Source organism: Eulemur rufifrons, chromosome 2 (assembly GCF_041146395.1).
Source record: "Eulemur rufifrons isolate Redbay chromosome 2, OSU_ERuf_1, whole genome shotgun sequence".
Classification (NCBI taxonomy): Eukaryota; Metazoa; Chordata; class Mammalia; order Primates; family Lemuridae; genus Eulemur; species Eulemur rufifrons.
The window spans coordinates 35,473,006-35,494,691 of NC_090984.1; the positions used below are offsets into that span (position 1 = coordinate 35,473,006).

Consider the following 21,686-nt stretch of genomic DNA (forward strand, 5'->3'; position numbering starts at 1 on the left):
CCTTCTAGTGAGAAAAAAATATGTCGTTAATTTAACAATCTGGCTACCTTTTACAACGAAATTCCAGGTTTTAATTCTCCTTTGTTCCCTGTTACCTGCAGTTAATAACAAGGACAGTCACAAAAGTCCCCAGACCCACAAATAGCTGGAAATAATTTAATTTTTAATAAAATGTTTTTGTTTCAGATAAGCATTTTAGCTGCTCTAGAAGTAAGAGGGATTGGCTGGTTTTGCTCAAAGCCGTGAAATGTAGTCTGCCAGAGGGAAAATTTGCTTGCTCTGGAAGACGATGGCAGAGTTCACTCTTGTTAGGTTAAGGGAACCATGTGACTTTTCTGCCCCGTTCTTTAAGCCTTCCCTTTGAGCAGGCAAGCACCTATGGGGGAAAAATGGGCAAGGAATAGAGCATGTCCTTATTTAGTTGTGCTAACGACAGATTCTCCCAATACAGAATTGTGTGATTGGTCAAAAGCATGGGTCATTGTCTGATAGGAAAAGATGAGGAAGTCTAGGCTAGAATTAGGAGTAATTCAGAATGTGTCTTTCATTAATGAACTTCCTTGAATTATATACCGTATTCAAAGCCTGTTTGAAACACTGTGTTTTTGTTCACCAACCGTTGAAGGAAATTCCCAACTTTCTTGTAGGGAAAATACTTTGAAATCCAGTTCAGTCCAGGTGGGGAACCAGATGGTGGAAAGATCTCCAACTTCCTTCTGGAAAAATCTAGAGTGGTGATGAGGAACCCTGGAGAGCGGAGTTTTCACATATTTTACCAGGTTTTCCATTATGTTTTTTTCTTTCCCACTTCCTATTCCTTCTCCACATTAAAAAAAATTGCTTTTTCTCAGCCCTCAGGTTAGACAGTCTAGTCCGGGCAAGCCGAGGAGGATGTATTACTATAGTGTGCAAGTCAATGTGCAGAATTGTGGGACTGTCCCTGCCCTCAAGGAGAATCAGTTCTAATTGGAGTGATGAGACAAAATTCCCCCAAAAGTTAAATGATCAAAACAGTGCTGGTATAGCTTAAAAACAAAAGTAGGAATCTTTGAGTCTTTGCCAAATAAGAATTCATGTCGGGAGATTTGGCCCAGATGGTAAGGAGAGGTGTTAAGGAGCGGGAGCCCTAGACAGAGAGTAGATGGGGACTGCGAGGGAAGACAGGCCAACTGAACCTGAGCAGTGGAGGTGGGAGAGGGAAAGCCAGTCAGTGAGCCAGGCCTCAGCCAGTTGGCAGGGCAGACGTCTCCAAAAAGTGAACTGTCGGAGGGAAGATTTGAGGTAGGCTTGGGATCTTTAATACCAAATCAAAAAGTTTCCACTTAGACCCTCAGAAGCCGTGGAGAGTTTGGGGCCAGAGCAGTGTGCAGGATGCTTCAAAATTGTATGCCAGGCTTCAGCATTCATCTAATTCAGCTATTTTTAAAAAGGTTTTTAAGTATTTAAAAAACATGATTGGCCGGGCGCGGTGGCTCACACTTGTAATCCTACCACACTGGGAGGCCGAGGCGGGAGGATCGCTTGAGCTCAGGGGGTCGAGACCAGCCTGAGCAAGAGTGAGCCCCCATCTCTACTAAAAATGGAAAAATTAGCCAGGCATCTTGGCATGCACCTGTAGTCCCAGCTACTTGGGAGGCTGAAGCAGGAGAATCGCTTGAGCCCAGGAGTTTGAGGTTGCTGTGAGCTATGATGACACCATTGCACTTATCCAAGGCAATAGAGGGAGACTCTGTATCAAAAAAAAAAAAATAATAATAATGACGCCATAAGCCAAATTTTTTAAGTTTGGGTTTACTTGTTAATATGTATATTAGGGATCCACACTGAACTTTTTTGAAGAAAGGTCTGGTAACTTTTTATGTTTTGTTTCATTTTTAGTTTGAAGATCACTGGATTAGGACATTACACTGTGGGAGTAGCTCACATTCAGTCTTTTCAGTTACACAGACATCTTAGATGGCGGCAAATACTTTTTTCTTGTTGGTATGTGTTGGTGGGAAAAGTACATAAATGACCAAAAGCTTCTGAGAATTCAGGAATGCTTTAAATTGTATTAATCAAAGCAACATGTACAGATGAATGAAAAATAATTATATGTATCTCACAGATACACAGTATATTATTTACTGAGTACTAGACAGACGTTCGTAATGGATGCCAGGACCCCTTTCAATAAATTCAAGGCCCACCCCCCTCCAGGAGTCCTGCCCACAGGTCTGAAACCACCGGAATAGAGGCTGGGACCTGGTGGGCCTGGGGTTCAAGATTCTGACATAAGAGCAATGGCTGAAGCTGTGAAATAGATGAGACTCCCATGGCAGTGAGTGTGGAGAGAAAAACAAAGCACACGCGGGGCTTGAGGGCGGCATGAGGAGGCCTGGAGGGGAAGGAGGAAACCTAGGACCCTGCCGTGTCACCGAGGCCAGGGGAAGCCTAAGGGGAGAGGCAACAGGATCAAATGCTCAGAGCTCCTGGGGGAAAGGGATCGGTCTGGGGTCTGGCAGCCCCGAAAGGGTTGCTGGATTTAGCCGCTGGGAAGCAGCCACAAAAATGGTTTCATCAGAGTGGTGAGGGGAGAAGCTGGGGTGCAGGTGGTTTACATCACGGAGAGGAAGGAGATTCTGTGGCTTAAAGAAGTTCAGAGTCAAGAAATATCTCAGGAAGGCCAGAGCAGTGTGTTTGTAGATGGAAGAGAATTAGAGAAAGGCGGGTTTGAAGATGCGAGTGAGGGGCAACTAGGTGATGTGAGTGGGCAGAGGACTGAAAAGGAGGGAGAATATTCTTCTTTGGAACAAAACCAAAACAAAGCCACTCCAAAAAACCTGAAGGAAAAAAGGGAAGGAGCAGTACAAAAAGATCTTGAGGAGACAGGGAAGAAAAAGAAGGGGCCCCATGTCATGCGATGAGGATTCCTAGAACTGTTGGGCGAGGGGACTAAGATGCCATGACGAACTTCGCAAAGACGGGGAAGCATGGGTAGGAACTGTCTCTGTTTTTCTAAATTTTGTTGAGTTAGAGCCACGGTGTGCTGGAGCTGGTGAACATGTGCTGTGCACATCTCTTCCCACCTCCTCCTCCCGTGACATCTCTTTGCTGGTTTGAAATTAGTCATGGTAGGAGTATTTACACCATGGGTATTAGCAAACACTACGCATCACTTTTTTTCTCCCAAGGGTTGATTGTCAAACATTTTCCAGCACATCACTGGTTGGAGCCCATTAAGAGGATCTTGTCCAGACCTAAGTCAGTGGTCAGGAGTTCTCCTGCCCTTATTCCTGGAGGATGACATGCTATGTTTAAAGACAGAGCTCAGAATGTCAGAGAGCAAGACCTGTGGGCTGTTCATTAAAAAACAGCCTGCAGTAAGAAGCATGGAGAAGCCAGCACCCCTTTCAGAAGCCATATGCAAGTTGGGCAGGAACCAAGTAATCACAATCTGTTTTGCTTTCCACCCTCCAAGGGGTCACAAGTGTGGCAGCACAGTGCCTTTCACTGGACAAGGGACAATCCTTACCCCTTGCAGACCTTATCAGAGTTAAGGGTCAGAATTTTTGCAGACATGGTTTGGGGCTACTACAAGTAGAGCAGACATAAAGAAGCCCCTTCGTATTTCGGAGACTAGGACCAGCCATGATTTTACAAAGCAGCACCAGAAAGACCTCATCACTGGGCTTGGGGGTGGAGGCTGCAGGATCCGTGAGGTGTCTTTGGTGCCTTGCGGTCCACGTCATGGCACATCCCGTGTTCTCTCGCTCCAGCTCATCGAGGGCGCCTCCGCAGAACAGAAGCACAGCCTGGGCATCACCAGCATGGACTATTATTACTACCTGAGCCTCTCGGGGTCATACCAGGTTGATGACATCGATGACAGGCGGGAGTTTCAGGAAACCCTGGTAAGTGCCGGTGCCAGGCCAGGCAGGATCTGCTGTCCGGACTGGCCATGGCCTGTGGCAGAAAGGGAAGGGAGGGTTTACCAAGCAAAGAGCAGGGTGAAATGTCTACCTCATTCTGCCGTGAGCACTGCACATCCTAACACCTGTGTTTCGGCACCCTTAAATAGCCAAGTGCTCGGTTGCCTAAGGACCACTTCATGATTGGAGATGGGTTTTTAAAAAGTGAATTCATCATTATCCCCCTGTAGGACCTTGATTAACAGGCAGAAATTATTGTGGGTAATACATTCAGGATATCTGTTTGCCCATGGCCTGCCCAACCGGTGAGCTGTTTCCTTAGAAAGGCCAAGCAAACAGCACATTTATGGAGTTATTCAGGTTTTGAACTTCTGGAACACCTTTAGTCTTTTTTCTACCCTCTTCATTTCTCTTCCATTTTTGAGGACTTTCTCTTCATCCCTGTATTGCACAGGTCAGAAGGTGATTTTTCTACTCCACGCCCTTCACGTTGTGTGTGTGTGTTACCATGCAAGTTGTAAAACTTGGTAGATTGTTAGGCGATTGCATCCTAGGAGAAGCAGCTTAAATGAGTCAATCTAGAACTTTCCATAGGTAGGCTACTCACCCATTTAGCCTCAAAGGGCTGTATCACCACTGTCCTGTGAGTCATCCACCAGCCAGGCCCATCCCTCAGCCCAGATCCAGAACTGAGTGGCAGGTCCTGAGTAAGCAATGGAGGTTCAGTTTGGGCTTCAAAGGGACAGAGGTTCAGATAGACTGTGTCCTGGGTGCCAGGAAATAAAATGGTTTCAAGAGGCCACATGGTCTCAAAGGAGCTGGAAGATATAAACATGCAGGTAAGAGCCTGCACACTGGTCTTAGAGTATAGTTTTCTTAGGAGACAGATGTCTAAATTTAAACAATTTAGCTGTTTTTATTGAATTTAAGGGACATCAGAAACTAGACTTTTGAATGATACTTTTACTGAATTTCCTGGAGAATTTTAAGCAAGATCCTTTTGGAAGTACAATCTATTCTCATCCCTCCTAATGAATAGAAAGATCTCTTGAGTCTACCTGGAAAAGATCAGCAGTGCCCTTAGAGGGAGAGTGTTGGCAACAACACCAAGGGACAAAGACAGACGGGGACCTTGTATACAGCTACCACTCCAGAGTGTCTTTCCTCCTGGAGTTTTCCTGCCCTTATTCCTTGAGGACGGCATGCTATGTTTAAAGACAGAACTGGCCTTCCAGCATGACTTTGGGGCTTGAGAAGAACGTATGCAGTGGTCAGTGATCATGTACAGGGACTTCCCGCTGCCATCTCAAGCTAAGCCACACATAAGTGCACACCCCACTCTCTGCATTGACTTTTTTTTTTTTTTTTTTTAACTCATCTGTATTTGTTGCAGCCTTATTTAAAGCGGCTACTATGCTTTGGCTTCCTTATTATGTGCTTCCAAATCTGGAGATCAGCTTGTCTGGATAATTTCTCTTTTCCAGCACGCGATGAACGTGATCGGGATCTTCGCAGAAGAGCAGACGCTGGTGTTGCAGATAGTGGCAGGAGTTCTCCACCTGGGAAACATCAGCTTCAAAGAAGTCGGCAACTACGCGGCAGTGGAGAGCGAAGAGTGTGCGTAGCTCTGGCCTGTGGTTGTCGAGTCGGGGGAACAGGGGGTTAGCTGCAATCGGAAGTAACCCACCACCTCCCTTTGCTTAGGTCTCCAGTGGGGTCTCTGGGGATGAGGTGAGAAGTATTATGCGTCCTGCTGGGGCAGAGTAAAACGGCCTCATGAGAGACTAGACCTCTTCTATGCACCTGCCCCTCCTCACCACCAGCATTGCCAAGCCCCACACCATCGATGATTAACGAAATCATTTCAGTTTGTCATTAACCTTGGGGAAATCTGGCAGAATTTCACATCTAGGTTTCAAGATAAAGTGACATCTTTAATGAAGATTAATGGTTTAATAATGCAAAAGATTAGTCTCTAAATGAAAACCTTTTCTGTAACTGATCTTTGGGGTCTACATTCACTTAAAGGTCTTGAAGGGCAAGTGGCAGAATATCTTAACATGTAAATATGAGAATTGCACAGGTTCACAGTTCGTTGCATGGGTTGGATTAGGTTGGATTTCTGAACACAGAAAGAAGTGGACCTTGACTATGGTGTTGGCATTTCTGATGATCCCTTTAATGATCACATCTGTGTAGCTGGAGCCTCAACACCTGAATGGTCATTTTTACTCTTTGAAAAGAAATCAGGGCTCTTCCTGCAGAGAGGTATGATCGGCTACATGTGCCCGCAATCTGCCATAAATAGCGTGGCGTGTGACTCTGGCCTCTCAGGCATCGACAGCTTTCCAGGCTCTTTCAGAGCCCACACATCCTTTAGCCACCCAGGAAGACATTCTTCCTTTCTCAGCATTCTTCAAGGGTGATAAATTTAGATGCTTAGTAATAAATAGTATCCCACTCACTGCTGACAATGCAGTTGGGGATATTTCCATTCCAAATAAGGTTCTTTTTTTATGTTTTTGTTTTCTTTTCCGATAAAAGAGGGAAGTTCTGCTAACTTCTGATGTCTATCTGATAAAGACAGAGAGATGAATTATATTTGCCAGGGAAGGGGGTGGAAAACAATAAATGGACTGGGTGTCCATAAAGTCTAGAAACATGACCTAATAATTGCAATCATAATAACCATGTTTTTAAACTTTCTATCATTTCCTTGACATTTAACAAACGCGCATGTATGTCCAGTGGGATCTTTAGCCCTTGGCCTTTTAACACTGACAGTTTTGGTTTGGTAGTATTTTCTGTGGCAGTAGTAGCCTTGGTTTCTTTTGCCTTCTTGGAAAGTAACATTCTTTACTACCTCCTTATTCTTGAGAACATGACACTGAAACAGCAAGCATTCCCCTGGATGTTTCAACCAAGAAATGTTTTGCACATTGATGTCCAGAGTTAAAAGCCCCCTCGGCCAAATGGCTGAGGTCCCGGCTTGGCAACTGTTGCGAAATTCCCCAGCTGGAGGTGCTAGAGGGGTTGGCTATGCTTGAAGCCAAAGATCCCCCCCCAAATAATTTTCTTTTATTGATTTGGGTATTTGTTCACTGGGGCTGCATTAACATGGCTCAAGTGGGTGTATGGTGAGAATTCTCTGTTCTGTCCCTTTTACAGTCAGCTTGTTCCCTCCCCAAAGATAATTAAGGTCCCCAGTCTCTGGTGTTTCCTTTCAGTGATATTTATCCCTTCTTTTCCTACACGCATCCCTTTTTTTCCTCCCACTTTGTGCGATAATGGGAGCTTATAACACAATGTTCTGCAACTGCTTTTTCACTTAACATAGATCTTGGCGATTATTCTATATCAATTCATAAGGAGCTTTATCCTTTTTATAGCTGCGTAGCATTCCATTGCTTGGCTACACTGTGATTTATTGAAACAATCATCTCTTGCCGGACATTAAGATTTCTGATCTTCTGCTATTACAATAGTGAGTGGACACCACTGAAGTGAATAACCTTGGTTCCTGTCATCTTTCACATATCTGAGTATATCTATGAAATAAGTTTGCAGAGGGAAGTGCTAGCCCATGCCTTTATAATTGAGGAAATTTCTGTAGCTATTATAGTGTAGGAAAAAGAAAAATGGTAACATTCCCAACACCACTGGCCTACTAAAGCAAAATAGCCATTAATAGCAACTAATTTTGTTGTTACCTTATCTTAGACTAACGGGGTTATAGAATTTCCTTGGTCAACCCAAACAAACCTCACCTTAGGCGTATATATACCTGTCAATATCAATATGGTAAGGTGACATGTATTAAATATCAAATTAACCTAATTTGGTATTTAATTTTATTGAAGGAAAATTGAAGAATTTTATTGAAGGAAAAAAATGCTACTTCAATAACAGTGGGTTGCTCTGCACAGTCAGCGCTAAAAAATTAATAACAACAACAATGGGAAGTAAAAGTACAAGTGGCAGTATTCCTCCTTTGCCCCACTATTAATGGATTAGAAAGCACAGAACCGCAACACCAAAGACAGATAAACCTTACTTACTTCCCTTGCCATTTTTCAAAATTTGTAAAAATGGAATTTTGTTTTTCTACATCTTTTTGGTTTTTTTCTCTTCCCTAAACTTCAGATTGAAATGGAAAAATTAAACCTAACTTTGCTTTACACTTTAATGCAGTAGCAGAAATCTGTCTTCGTTATTTAAATGCACTGAGACATTACTTTGTAGCAGGTTCTTCTATGTTTTACATGACTCTGATTAACTATACCAGAGTTACATCCTCATTTTAAAATTAATCATTTGCTTTCTTCCTCCTTTGCCTCCCCAAGCCTCCCAGCTTCTGCACTGACGCTCTTGTCCAGCCGCACTCACACACACCCCCTGGAATCCACAGCCAGGAGGACATCAACACAAGCAGCCCTGTAGTTTCAGCACCAGGGCAGGCACTGAAGAAAATATGAGGCCATAAAAGCTTGTACTTGAAAAACAGGGCATGGAGTTTTTTCAAACCAAGTGCTGTATTTCCTCTCTAGTCTTCTTAGCTGTTTCCCTAAGCTTGTAGCTCCGATTCTTGGCCAGATTCTATGCCTTGTTTTTTGAGTGTCTGCAGTCCTCCAGTTATGTCCTCTTCTACAGAAAAGGCACAACACATGGAAGTGTAGCGTGTGTCTTTGTTTTGTTTCAAGGACTCTCATCATAGCCCTTGTTGTTTTATTTCTTTGCTAAGGTCGTAAAGATAATGGCATAAACATTTTTACCAAATATTTTAACTGTGCCCCCCGTTTTAGCATCGTTAGGGGCTTAGGAGAAACCCATGTTTACAAAACAGACAAATTGGGTCTAATTATTCATTTTATAAAACTATTCACTTCATAGTTCCCATGAACAGTGAGAGGGGCCCTGGTGACTATACTATAAGCCATCGGTGATAATGTCCACTGAATCAAGTGAGATATGCCCTGCCCCAATGCTATGATGATAAGTGACATCAGAGCATCCCCTTATCGAAGGCTTCTTATATGTTGGATGCATTGGTAAATGTCTCTTGATTCTCAACAACCCTACATCTGTCCAGTCTGATTTACGAACGTCATCATCTGCCCTTACTCTGTGCAAACAAAGTTTTAGTTCAGTGGAAGACCCATCCAGATTCCTAGACATGTGTTAAACGAAACGAAATGGCCATTTTCAGATAAGTGCATTTGATTTTGTTCACGTGTCCTCTGTAAAAGGAAGCCCTTCTACTGATCAAAGTATTTTTGTGAAACACTCAAATAGATGATAAATGCCTTGTTCTGGCATTCTCCTTTTTCAAAATGCATTCACTGACTTAATCTCATTGGAAGGTATATACTGAGAAATGTCAGCCCATTATATTCTAACACCATCTGTGAAATTCTAACAGATTATCCTTTATTGGGAGGCTTGTGATTTTTAAGCATTATCATAAGGTCTTTAACAAAATCCTTTTATCATATAATTTCGGGAAAGCATTATGCAGAAAAAGAAGACTCATATCCAAGTTCAAAATTTTCATTTGCCTCTATAAAAATCTTTCATTCATATTAGAAAAATCTGAGCATTCTTTCTTGTCCAAGAATGATGTCATTGATTCTTATTAGAGCGTTTTGTCCCGAAATCAGAAAATCCCATTTATATCACTAGCCTTCCTTTGTAATTTTCATGGCCCGGAACAAGTTACTGAGCCGTAGGAGGAGTCTTGGTGTTTCTTTCCAAAGACCATAATCAACCATAGTACATGACAGTAGGACGAGTGTGCTGTGATAGGAATAATACCAGTCTCCTCCGTTTCACTCCGTATGCCACCCTCAGGAATCTTCTCGTGGTGCCCTTATCCATGACTCCTTTTGCCTCTAGCCCAACTATCCCATGCCATTCAAGCACATCCACCACTGAGTCCATCCTAACCTTTTAAACTTACCTTCACTTTCCCCTGCAGCCAGTGCCGGTCTATGCACCGTAGACCATGTCCAACCCCGTCTCCTACATTCCTGCCTCTTCACCGTTGCACGTTCCATTTCCCTCTCTGCGTCTGTACAAATCCTGCTCATCCTTTTAGGCCCAGCCCAAACCCCTTGACTACCCCAGCAACTAGTAATATCTTCCTGTTCTAGATTTCTTCACAACTTTATTGTCTGTGTTACATAGTCAGCTTTTAGGGAAACTATTTTTGCCTCATCTCTATTGCTTTGAAGATTTCTTAAACATTTTGTTTCCTTTCTTGTCTCTAGTAAACTTACACAGAGTAAGCACTCAATAAATATGTGATTGGTTGTAATTATTAGTTCAGTAGAATCAGGTGCTTTAAGCTCTTTGGAAATGATGCTATGAAAACATTGTACCAAAAAGGAAGAAAACAGTATTTGGAGCCAAAGGAATGTTTCTTGATTGAGTTCCTTCCGGGCCGTCTTGCTGAAAGCTTGGAGAGATGTCCATTTTAGGCATTTAACTGTGATCTCAGGAGGAGGGATTGGTTTGCCATCCTTTTTGGATCACCGATTTGTATTATTAGAAGTCTCAGTCATCATAGGAATTGACTCATGTAATAGAACAATTGGGAGAAACAAAGTAGATGGATGTGTGTGGCATTGCTGATAAACAGCCTTGTGTAGAGTGTAAGTTCTCGGGGGCTGGTGATGGTGCCTTGTGTGTACACATATGCACACACATGCACTAAGTGCCTCCACATGCCTGCGAGATGCACTGCTGTTAATTCTGAACCATAATCGTGTTTTCTTTCACGTCCTCTAGTTTTGGCTTTTCCTGCATATCTGCTGGGGATAAACCAGGAGCGGCTGAAAGAAAAGCTCACGAGCCGGCAGATGGACAGCAAGTGGGGAGGCAAGTCGGAGTCCATCCACGTGACCCTCAACGTGGAGCAGGCCTGCTACACCAGGGACGCGCTCGCCAAGGCCCTGCACGCCCGGGTCTTTGATTTCTTGGTAGATGTAAGTAAACACAAGCTGACATTGATGATGCTTCAAATGTTAGCTATAAAGAGTAAAACTACTATGGTATACATACTTTCTCTCATTCCTTTTAACCATTACCATACTCTACTTTGTAGCCTCTCACTCTGGAATCATTGACTCTTGCATTGACTTCTGGATTTGTCCAGCAAGACACATTAGCTAAACCTACTATAATCACAGTTTCTTCTGGGTAAAATATTTAGTAAAGCCAGCACTAGAAACTAGTAAAAAGAGGAGACCCATAGTCATGGGCCTTTCTTGACTTTTGAGCCTAAAGGTTTAGGGATATTGTATTTGTCTTACATTGCTGTGTTGCAAATTAACCCAAAACTTAGTGGCTCGAAATATTAAGCATTTATTTTCTCATAGTTTCTGTGGCGCAGATATTTTGGATCAGCTAAGCTTGGTGATTCTAACTCAAGGACACGATTAAAGTCAAGATGCTGATTGAAACTGCAGTCATCTCAAGGCTTGACTGGGGTTGGAGGATCTGGTTGAAAAACGGATCACTCCTGTGGCTGTTGGCAGGAGGTCTCAGTTCTTGCTACACGGGCCTCTCCTTAGCGTTGCTTGAATATCCTCGTAACGTGGTGGTTGGTTTTCCCCTGAGTGAGTGATCTAAGAGAGAATGAGCAAGAAACCACAAGTTTTATATGTCTTAATCTTGGACTCAAGTATTTTCACTCTGCCACATTCTGTTCATTAGAAGCAAGTCACTAAGTATAGTCTATGCTTAAAGGGGTCAGGAATTAGGCCCCACCTTTTGAAGGGAGGAATATCAAAGACTTTTTGGATATACTTTAAAACTACCGTAGATATTTTTGGTTATGGCATACTTATATGCATGTATATATACTTATGTATGCATATATACATATTTATATATGTATATCACATATATATTTATATATGTATATCACATATATATTCAGAAAATTAGTCTTTCAGCAGTACAGAGCTGCCAGTGACAATCTATGTTAATCCCTGTAGCCTCTAAATGGTAGAATAATAATAGCACACATTTATATACCACTAACTGTGCCAAATACTGTTCCAAGTATTTTAGGGAGGGAAAAAAAAACCTCACTTAATTTTTACAGCAACCCTGTGACTTAGGTATTATCATCTCTATGATAAATTAAGTAAGGCAAAGAGAGGTTAATGAATTTGCCCAAGGTCATACTATTACTATGTGATTGATCTAGGACCACCTAGATCCCTAGCTATTCTGCTCCTTTGACTTTGATTACTATATATTCAAGCAAAAGTAACCCCTGGGGGGACTTTAGTCAAGGGTCAAAAGCAAGGCCATTAGATCCAAAATGTCTGTATTTGAATCCAGGTGCTAACACCTTTGATGGCTTCATGTATGGTTAGGTATGGTTAGGGCAGTGTTTACCCAAGACCATTCAGCAAGAGGGTAGCACAGATCTAGAACTAGAACCCACATCTCTTATCTCTTTGTTTAGGATACCTTCTGGCGCTGGACTTCCCAACTTCCTTCCTTCCTGTCATCTCATTTTTTTTGTAGTAAAAGTGGATGAAATGCTCATGTAAGTGATACTAATTTGAGGTGGCATTTACTGAGCACTGACCATGTGCCAGGCACTGGGCTAAGTGTTGTCTGTCATTGGCCATCAGCTCACAACAGTTGATATGTCATTTTCTTTGCCTGGAAAACACATCTGGTACTTTAGAATTCATTCAGGTGTTCACAACCGCATGGAACTTTGCTCTTGTGTTCCTTCCTCCCCTGCATCCCTCACCACCCCCTCTATCTACCCTACAGCTACCCTGCCATTGTTGAATCTGTTCCAGTGAATTGCATGGCCTTTTCTCACTGTGGTCAAGAACACAGATTTAGACATCGTACTGCTTAAGTGTAATCCCAGGCCCTGCTTCTTGCCCAGTGCAATTTTAGGCAAGCCTCAATGTATCCATCTAGAAAATGAGGACGATAATGGTATCCTGCCATTATGAGAATTGCAATGAGAATTAAAAACACATTGAGAATACTTACCAAAGCCTGGCAAAGGTGAATAAATAGATGGAAGCTGCTTTTATTATCAATTTTAAAATAATTACCATTGTTATTATCTGTAGACAGTTCACCCTGTCTGTGAGCAGGGCACTGCCTTGACCTTAGCACCCCTGGAATATTGTGTAGGGTGATTGTTAAATGACAGCTGAAGGGGGGACAATGAAGTGATATTTACAGATCTTGTCGTGTTGGTTCTTCATGTTTTACTTCGATCATCCAAGATGACATTTTCTTCTAATTCTCAAGACTTCCTGGAAAAGCTGACTGTGTCAGAAAGAATGTTTTTCATCATTAAGCAAACATTTTTTCCCTACCTTAGTAGTTTTTTTGGATCCTGGTGGTTTTCCAAAGGACTTGATGTTTCAAGTTGCTGGTCTTCATGCTGCTCTGTTTCCCACGGGTAGTGGTGTTTGCTGTGTGTGCTCTTGCTCCCCTTCCCCCACACATGCCCATTTTTAATGTGCATGGAAAGGAGTTTATTGTCACGCTGTGTGCTTTCTCTAGTCCATCAATAAAGCCATGGAGAAGGATCATGAAGAATACAACATTGGCGTCCTGGACATCTACGGCTTTGAAATATTCCAGGTAAGGCCAGTTGAATAATTGGGGGTTAGGAAGATGATGTTTCATCTCACCTGCAGGGAATAATAATTCTATGCAATGAAAAAATACCACTCTTTTTTGCCTTTGTGAGTTCTTCATGTATGTTACCAAATTAATTTCTCCTAAATATAAAGTTCTCTCTTTTGGTGCATCCAACATTTCTGTTAAAGCTTCTCACATCAAGACAGTTCACGAAATCACTCAAGAAATGACTTTTAAATGATTTTGCAAAACGATTCCATGGGAGTAACTTTTTTTCTTTCAGAAAAATGGCTTTGAACAGTTTTGTATCAATTTCGTTAATGAAAAATTGCAGCAGATTTTTATTGAACTGACGTTAAAGGCAGAACAGGTAAGCAGTCCCTCTTCCTTCATCCTATTCTATTTATAATTTATTTTGTTTTGAAGGGTATGGATTTCTCTCTTTCGATAATAGATTCAGGTTTCAGGCTTATATTAAGAAATGTACCTAATAAAATCAGGCAGAAAAACCATATGCCATTGTGGCATTTTAGTCTATGAAATATAAATAGCATCTGCTACATTTTCTTTCTCCTTTAAGCAAATGATGCTGCGAAGTTGGACTTACGACTGCTGTTTTTACTACACTGACTCACTGACCGAGTGGAAAATGGGAGCGTCGTTCCAACCCAATTGTCTATGGCATATACTCTGTTCCAAAGGAAAACTTGATTTTCTGAGAGTTGCTCCACTCTCAATCTTCCCTAAAAATATGTGTATTTTTAACAAAGTTGGCATTTTAATTCTGACTTTAGGTAACATGTCTTGCTGTAGTTTCTTCTGAAGTTCAGTGTGGGGCCCATCATATTCCTGATACTATATTGTTTAAGATTCGTAGGGTCACTGTAACAAAGTAGCAGAGGCTAGGTGGCTTAAAACAGCAGAAATTTCTTTCCTCAGAGTTCTGGAGCCCAGAGTCTGAAATCAAGGTGTCCTAAGGGTTATGCTCCCTCCACAGGCTCTAGAAGAGACTCCTTTCTAGAATCCTGCCCCTTCCAGCTTCTGGCCGCTCCTGGCATATCTTGGCTTTTGGCAGTATAGCTCCAACCTCTGCCTCTGTCTTCACACGACCTTTTTCCGTGTCTGTCTCTCCAAATCTCTCTCTCTCCTTTCTTTTGGAAAGATACCATTCTTTGGATTTAAGGGTCACTGTAAATCCAGGATGATTTTATCCTGAGATCCTTAACTAATTACATTTATAAAGACCCTATTTCCAAACCTCACACTCTGAGGTTCTGGGTGGGGACATGAAATTTGGGGGGGTATACTATTCAACCCACTACACTTATCAAAGGCTGTTTTGGGGTCATTTAGTCATGAAAGTGTTCATTCCTCTGCTTAGGAAATGCCAATAACCAATTGAGTTTCACATAAACCTCTGCCCTGGATGTTTAGTGTTCCTTCCCCATGGAGAAGCTAGAGCACGACAACCAGGACAGAGCATGGCAGTGACTGAGATGGGAGCGTGTAGGCAGGGGCTGGGTCACAGAGGAACTTTGCAGGGCCTGGCTGAGACTTTGGATTTTATACCACGTATGATGGGGACCCACTGAAGAATTCTCAGCAGGGAGTGACACGATCTGATTTGCATCTTGTGATTTTGGAAAGGTCACTCTGGCTCTATACACTTGTAGAGTGGGGGAGGCAGGGGAAAGCGATCCAGAGTGGGCATTTAAAATCCCACTACCGCAGGAGACTGGGCTAGAAATGGCAGACTCGGACAGCGATGGTAGCTGAACAGGTGGTAACACGTTGAGAGGAAGTCAGAATCAGAGAAGATATTTCCTGAGGGAGCCAGCAGGACTTGCTCAAAATAATTAGCAATAGCCAAGAAGGAAAGCATAATCGAGGGTGATTCTTAGCTTTGTGGCTTGGATAACAGGACCAGTGGTGAGGCTGTTTACTGAAGGGTGGGATCAGAAGAGGAGTTGGTTGGAGACAGTGGGAGATGTGGGATCAGAAATTCCCTGAACACGTTTAAGTGTCAGAGGCCTATTGTACACCCAAGTGGAGATGCCCAGTCGCAAGGTGTAGACTAGAGAAATAAATCTGGGAATCATTAGCCTGTAGGTGTTATTTAAAGCTGTGGGATGGATTGAAATCACCTAGAGAAGAAGGGTTGGGAAAATAAGAAGGCTGGAAGGTGGAGCCCTGAGATTCCCCAACATATACAAAGGTCTGGAAAGAAGAAAGAGCTAGCAAAGGAAGCCAGCAACACAAGACCAGGGAGGAAGGAGGAAAACCAGGACCGTGTGGTGGTGTTCACCCAGTGAAATGAGCAGCTGATCTGAACGAGGAACTTTCTCCTTGAGTACCTAGATGCCCATCTGTAAATCTGCCTCCTGTCCTATGTTAAATTCAAAGAGATTTTTTTTATGACTGGACTTGGAGGTTAAGCCATATTAAATTATTGGTTTTGTCAGTCAAAAATGATTGTGTGAAAGCAATTTCATATGGTTCAAACTAAACATGAAGATCACCAAGCAATAAAATGTTCCTTTCCTATCACCTCTTAGAAAAAAAGAAATTAAAGTTCCTAGTGTTTGCTGAAGGGCATTCAAGTGTTTCTCTTTCATGGTGATTGATGCACCTTACCCGTATGCGTCTGTGCAGAGCTCTGGTCTTGGCTGGGTACTAATGTGAGGTCCTGGTTTCTGTCATGCAGGAAGAATATGTTCAAGAGGGAATAAGATGGACGCCCATTGAGTATTTTAATAACAAAATCGTGTGTGACCTCATAGAGAACAAAGTTGTAAGTATTGGTCTGGTGTGTCTCTTCACTGCTCTCGGGTTTATATTAAGTGAGTGTTCTTTGTGTCATGGTTTTAGAACAGGCAAAGTGGCCACTCTGATCTGCAGAGAATTTTAGTAAAGACATGAGTTTTGTGGATATGTGAAAACAGAACAGTGGGGGTTTGTTCTTGTAGTAAATATGAGTAAAATGTTAATTTACAAATGGAAGTTGTTACTGGCTGCTAAGAGAGGACAACTGTCACTTACACTGATGGCATACCATATAAAGAGCCATAAAGTTAGCCCTGTCTTCTAGTCCAATCACACAACTTCTAGAACGTTAGCCCTCAGAAATGATTCAAAAGAAAATAAAAGCGATGCAGACAGAGCTCTCTACAGGACTGTGTTTTGGTGTTTTTGTTTATCAGAGCTAAAAACTAGAAACAGTAAAAGCATCCGTAGACAATTCAGTCATTAAATAAACTATAACATATCAGAGTAGGGAAATACAGCCATTAAAATAACAAGTATGAAGAAAACATGAGGAATGTTACAAATTAGCGCTATTCAAGAAAAAGTAATGCATGATAGAATGTGTACGCTGAATCGCTATATAAACAGTGCCTATGTGAGTAACAGACTGAGAGAGAACATTAAGAAATGGATTAGGGTCAAACGAAAATGTTTTATTCTCCTTTTGGATTATTAAAGTCAACTTAGTATGAATAGGAATGAGCAGATAATGATCTGTGCGTGACTTTGAATAAAACTTCAGGGAGTTAAACAGCTTGTTGGAAAATGGACTTGTCCTCCATCTTTAGATCTAAGGGGTGACTCCCCATTTGCGACTATTAATTACATTCTTGCCTAAAAGGAAAGACTGACTTTCAAGATGGTATCTTAAGTCTGGGGAGCTGTTTGCTTACTAAGAAAGGACCCTGCAAGCATTGTCCATTCTGGAAAGGTTGGTGATCTGGGCCTTGCCTTCTTGGTCCCATCAGAACCCTCCTGGGATCATGAGCATCTTGGATGATGTTTGCGCCACGATGCACGCGGTGGGCGAGGGGGCGGATCAGACACTGCTGCAGAAGCTCCAGATGCAGATCGGGAGTCACGAGCACTTCAACAGCTGGAACCAAGGCTTCATCATTCACCACTATGCAGGGAAGGTATGGCCAGCGGGCAGGCTCACCAGGAAAGGGGGAGTTATCCATTGTGATGCTGACCTGTTTTAAGCTGTTGGGTCCGATCTGTTTTTTCATGAAACAAATGATATCTGTGTCTACATACCTCACTGTATTTTATTCATTCAACAAATAGGACTTCTAAAATATCGGGGGAGGCAAAACAAAAGATTGTGGGCTACTGCACATTTGGAAAGCAAATGTGATTCATCACCCTGGTACATATATTTACTGCTGAAGGAATGGATTTGTGTCTTGCTTCTTGCTGCAATCACAAACTTGCATTCCTTGTCTGCCCATGACCACTGGGAGTATAAATCAGGACCAAGAGCTCACTTTGCATGTTTGTTCTTATAAAACACATGCATTTCAGGCCTTGCCTTCTTGGTCCTGGGCACCAGGCTGTATGGGAGTGCTGGGGATACAAAAGTAAGTAAGTGGAGGTTATCGTGGCTCTTGGGGCCGTCCTGGTCCTATGGAGATACACTGGTCTCATCCTTGATCCCAGCTGATCTCTTGTGAATCAGGCTCTCTGAAAATAAGGATGATAATGGTATCCTGCCATTATGAGAATTGCAGTGAGATTGGTGCAAGTCTGATAGCACGTCTGGGAGAAATTGCAAAGCCTCAGAGGACATGGCCCATTGCAAGGGATTAATGAGCATGAGGGGTTTCACTTTTATTCTGTCAAATTTAGGAAAGAATTAAGTTTATTACTTAGACTCCCCTATGGATCCATTAAGGAATAGGTATGTGATCATCTTGAGAGTCGGAGTCCTGATCGTAGATCATCTGGGCCATCTAGGCAGCCAGATACTCATCAGCATCTGCAGGCCATTCCCAGCTAAGTGAGCTAACAAGTTAAATAAGACATGCACCGCTTCCTGTGACAGTTCACAATGAAATCCCAAATGCTACATGTGGAAATATACATGTTGTGGTAAGGATAGCCATGCCAGCTTGGGTTTTTTGTCCAGTGAAGTATTTAAAGGCTAAAATTAGATTTCTTTTCATTCTTGGCCAGGTATCCTATGACATGGATGGCTTTTGTGAAAGGAACCGTGATGTCCTTTTTATGGATCTGATCGAGCTTATGCAGAGCAGTGAGCTGTGAGTGTGTTTTGTCTTATCTGATATGGGATATGGGTTTGATAAAATTTTCAATATTAAATTTGTGGCATTTGAATGGTTAGCATTTTGCTCCTTTGAGCTACTGAGTCTGGATTATAATTAGATGATTTGGTTTCTCAAAATAATTTTCCTTTTTCCCATCTCATTCTCTCCGTTTTGTCCCTAACACTTCATACTCTCAAATTCCAAGTGCCATCTATACGTCCTTCAGGGCCCCAGGCTTCATCATTTTCCATACTGTTATCAGAGGGAAGTGACCGTGCTGGATTTGGATTGGGATGACCACGTGAGAATGGAACATCATCCCAAGAATTCTCCATAGGCACTCATTTTTAAAGGTGGCTACTGGCTTAACAAGACCCACATTGACCTGAGTTCCCCAGAGCATTGGGAAATGGCCCGAAAACTTTGGGAGGTGCAGCTAGACAGGGATTGACTGAGAAATCCATTTTAGCTCCCAAGACCCTGTCTATAGGTGTATTAGCAGGAGGGGTATGTCCCTCACAAGCCAGGAGACCTCTCAGGACCAGCTCTCTGTCCCTTTCTCCCCACCTCCCTGGGCAATGGGTAGGGAGAGGTGATTTACATGTGCAAGGCAGTGCATGCCAGGCAAGGGCAGCTTTGCACAGCCTTAGAGCTGCCTCCAAGGAAGAGCTACCCTTGCCGTCTCTGTTACTTAAAGCGTCAGAACATCAAGGTTAACTTCTCCAATCAGCAGCAGCAAACCTGATAACTCTCTTAAGAAAGGCCTAACTGCAGTGAAAGCTAAACAGAGTTTCCTTCTCGGGCCCTGGTCAGGGTGGTGCTGCTCCATAGACCCCTCTCTCCCCCACTCCCCACCCTCCTCGCCCTCCTCTCCCCTGTTGCACTTCCTTGCACTACCGCCACTTTGGAGACTTCGGATTTCTTTTCATTCAAAACACATAAAATATATTTGCTCTTCTCTGTGAAGGTCAGGTAAGCCACAAGTCTTGACTTGTGGGTTTTATGGCAGTCAGGTGCAGACCTGCTTTCAGAGATTCTTTTTTTTTTTTTTTAATTATTAAAATTCCTGCCAAGTTCAAGAGCTATTAATGCTTCCACATAAACTCCTGTCATATAGGCATAGCCTATTATATTATAAACACATTTGCTACAGAAATCTATAATTGTGTCTGGTCAAGCTAAAAGTAGATTGCTGGGGAGACTTCCTGGAAAATTCAAGATGCCCTACAAGTCATTTAGGAGGAAGTGAGTTTCAGTTTGAGTGCCAGATTGTCAGTTTACATGGATCACTTCATTCAGTCAGCAAAAATTTATTATGCACCTACTGTGTACCAGGCTATGCTTCGGACACCAGGAGCACTAAGGTGACGGAGGCATTGTCCCTGTTGGTGAGGCAGACATGTAAACATATGCACTCAATTAGCACCACTAATGGAAATATATTCAGCAGGCAAAACATAAGTGATTTGTTACTGCTCCACTTAAAATTGCTCATAGTCAAAAGCAATTTGTCAAAGTTTTTTGTGGGGCCAGTGGGGACAGTGTGCTGCTGGCATCTAGTGACAGAGGCCACTGATGCTGCTGAATACCCTGCAAGGTGTAGGAGAAGCCCCTTCTCTGCCCCCAGCAAAGAATTGTCCAACCACGAGTAGCAATTGTCTCCAGGTTCAGAAACCCTGCTCTAGAGCAACACAGCATCTGCACTGGATCCAGACGTTTCATGTAATTCCCTGACCTCTGGTCTCTCTTGCTTGTCTTAACAAACCCACACTGATCTCCCTCTGTCCTATTCTATCTGGCAAGGTAGATTCCAGTGAGTGGGGACATTTGAAAAGCAGAGTTGTACATTTATTTTGCAGGCTTAGACTCTGAGATGCTTACATCTTAGCATTCTTTCTCTTTATGACTTGTGTCTGTTGTCCATTTCCCCAAGTCACATCTTCACGGCTCGCACTGTGAGTCAGAGGGCTTTCCTGTAGCCAAGGTTACGCGCTTCTGGACAGCCCTCCGCCCCATCCTCTAAGGAAGCAGGCTTTCAGCCCCCAGGATACTTACAGATTGCTAATCCATCCTTTCTCCTTTTCCAGACCTTTTATAAAGTCTTTATTTCCGGAAAATCTGCAAGCTGACAAGAAAGGGCGCCCAACGACTGCCGGAAGCAAAATAAAGGTTAGTTCTATTTTGGGAAGTTTATGGATTCCTATAGGAGCTAGGGTTTTCTAGGAGTCAGGAACTGCACCCCTGGGCCAGGAGGAGGTCAGCAAGATATGAGGGGACGGTTACAGACGATGCCCAGAAGTAATATTGCTGCTTGTAAAAGGCTCCGGGATGCAAGCTGAATTTGACTTGGCTGTACTAAAACCCCAAATGGATATTAAGTGCCACATAGCTTAATAGTCAGCAGATGATAATCAGCTACTTTCTAAGAGGAAATGACTTTTAAACTGAATCTGGAAGAATTTAAGCTAAACTTGCAGAGAAATTTTGTGGTTCGGAGCCATGTTTTAGATCTCGATGACAGCTTTTTTAGGCCAGTCCCCAAAACTTGCCAATTATAGAACATTACTTGCCAAAAATTCTAGTTGGTCTTTTGGGGCAATTTATGCATCCCTCCTCACTGGGTCTTGCAGGGCTTCCTTGCTGTGAATCGCAGACACCTCTGGCCACATGGTGTCGCAAGGTCAGAAGAGCACCTCACCTCCTTTGTCAGGAGCCCCCTTGGGCAGTGCTCTGTGCGGTCTGAGCCATTGCATGGTGAAATTCATTGTCCCTGATCATGCTCTGAATTAAGAAGTTGTGATTAAGCACACTTAATCATGTAACTCTGAGGAATAATCACTAACCCGGTTTTTAATACCATACCAGTTACAAGGCTGGGTGCAGTGGCTCACGCCTGTAATCCTAGCACTCTGGAAGGCTGAGGCGGGAGGATCGCTTGAGCTCAGGAGTTCAAGACCAGCCTGAGCAAAAGTGAGACCCCCATCTCCACTAAAAATAGAAAAATTAGCTGGGTGTGGTGGCACCTGTCTGTAGTCCCAGCTACCCAGGAGGCTAAGGTCTAAGGTAGGAG

At 42.9% G+C, this 21,686-nt stretch overlaps 1 protein-coding gene across 1 annotated transcript in view; it reads left to right on the forward strand.

Moving 5' to 3' along the window:
• MYO1E (myosin IE) overlaps positions 1-21,686 on the forward strand; it is a 192,919-nt gene that overhangs the window by 114,887 nt on the left and 56,346 nt on the right. Inside the window, exons 7-16 of the mRNA XM_069483352.1 lie at positions 648-779; positions 3,759-3,893; positions 5,396-5,528; positions 10,698-10,894; positions 13,464-13,544; positions 13,828-13,914; positions 16,249-16,335; positions 17,318-17,485; positions 18,525-18,610; positions 20,704-20,785. Coding sequence (XP_069339453.1) covers positions 648-779; positions 3,759-3,893; positions 5,396-5,528; positions 10,698-10,894; positions 13,464-13,544; positions 13,828-13,914; positions 16,249-16,335; positions 17,318-17,485; positions 18,525-18,610; positions 20,704-20,785 — 1,188 coding nt within the window. The remainder of the gene's footprint in view (positions 1-647; positions 780-3,758; positions 3,894-5,395; positions 5,529-10,697; positions 10,895-13,463; positions 13,545-13,827; positions 13,915-16,248; positions 16,336-17,317; positions 17,486-18,524; positions 18,611-20,703; positions 20,786-21,686) is intronic.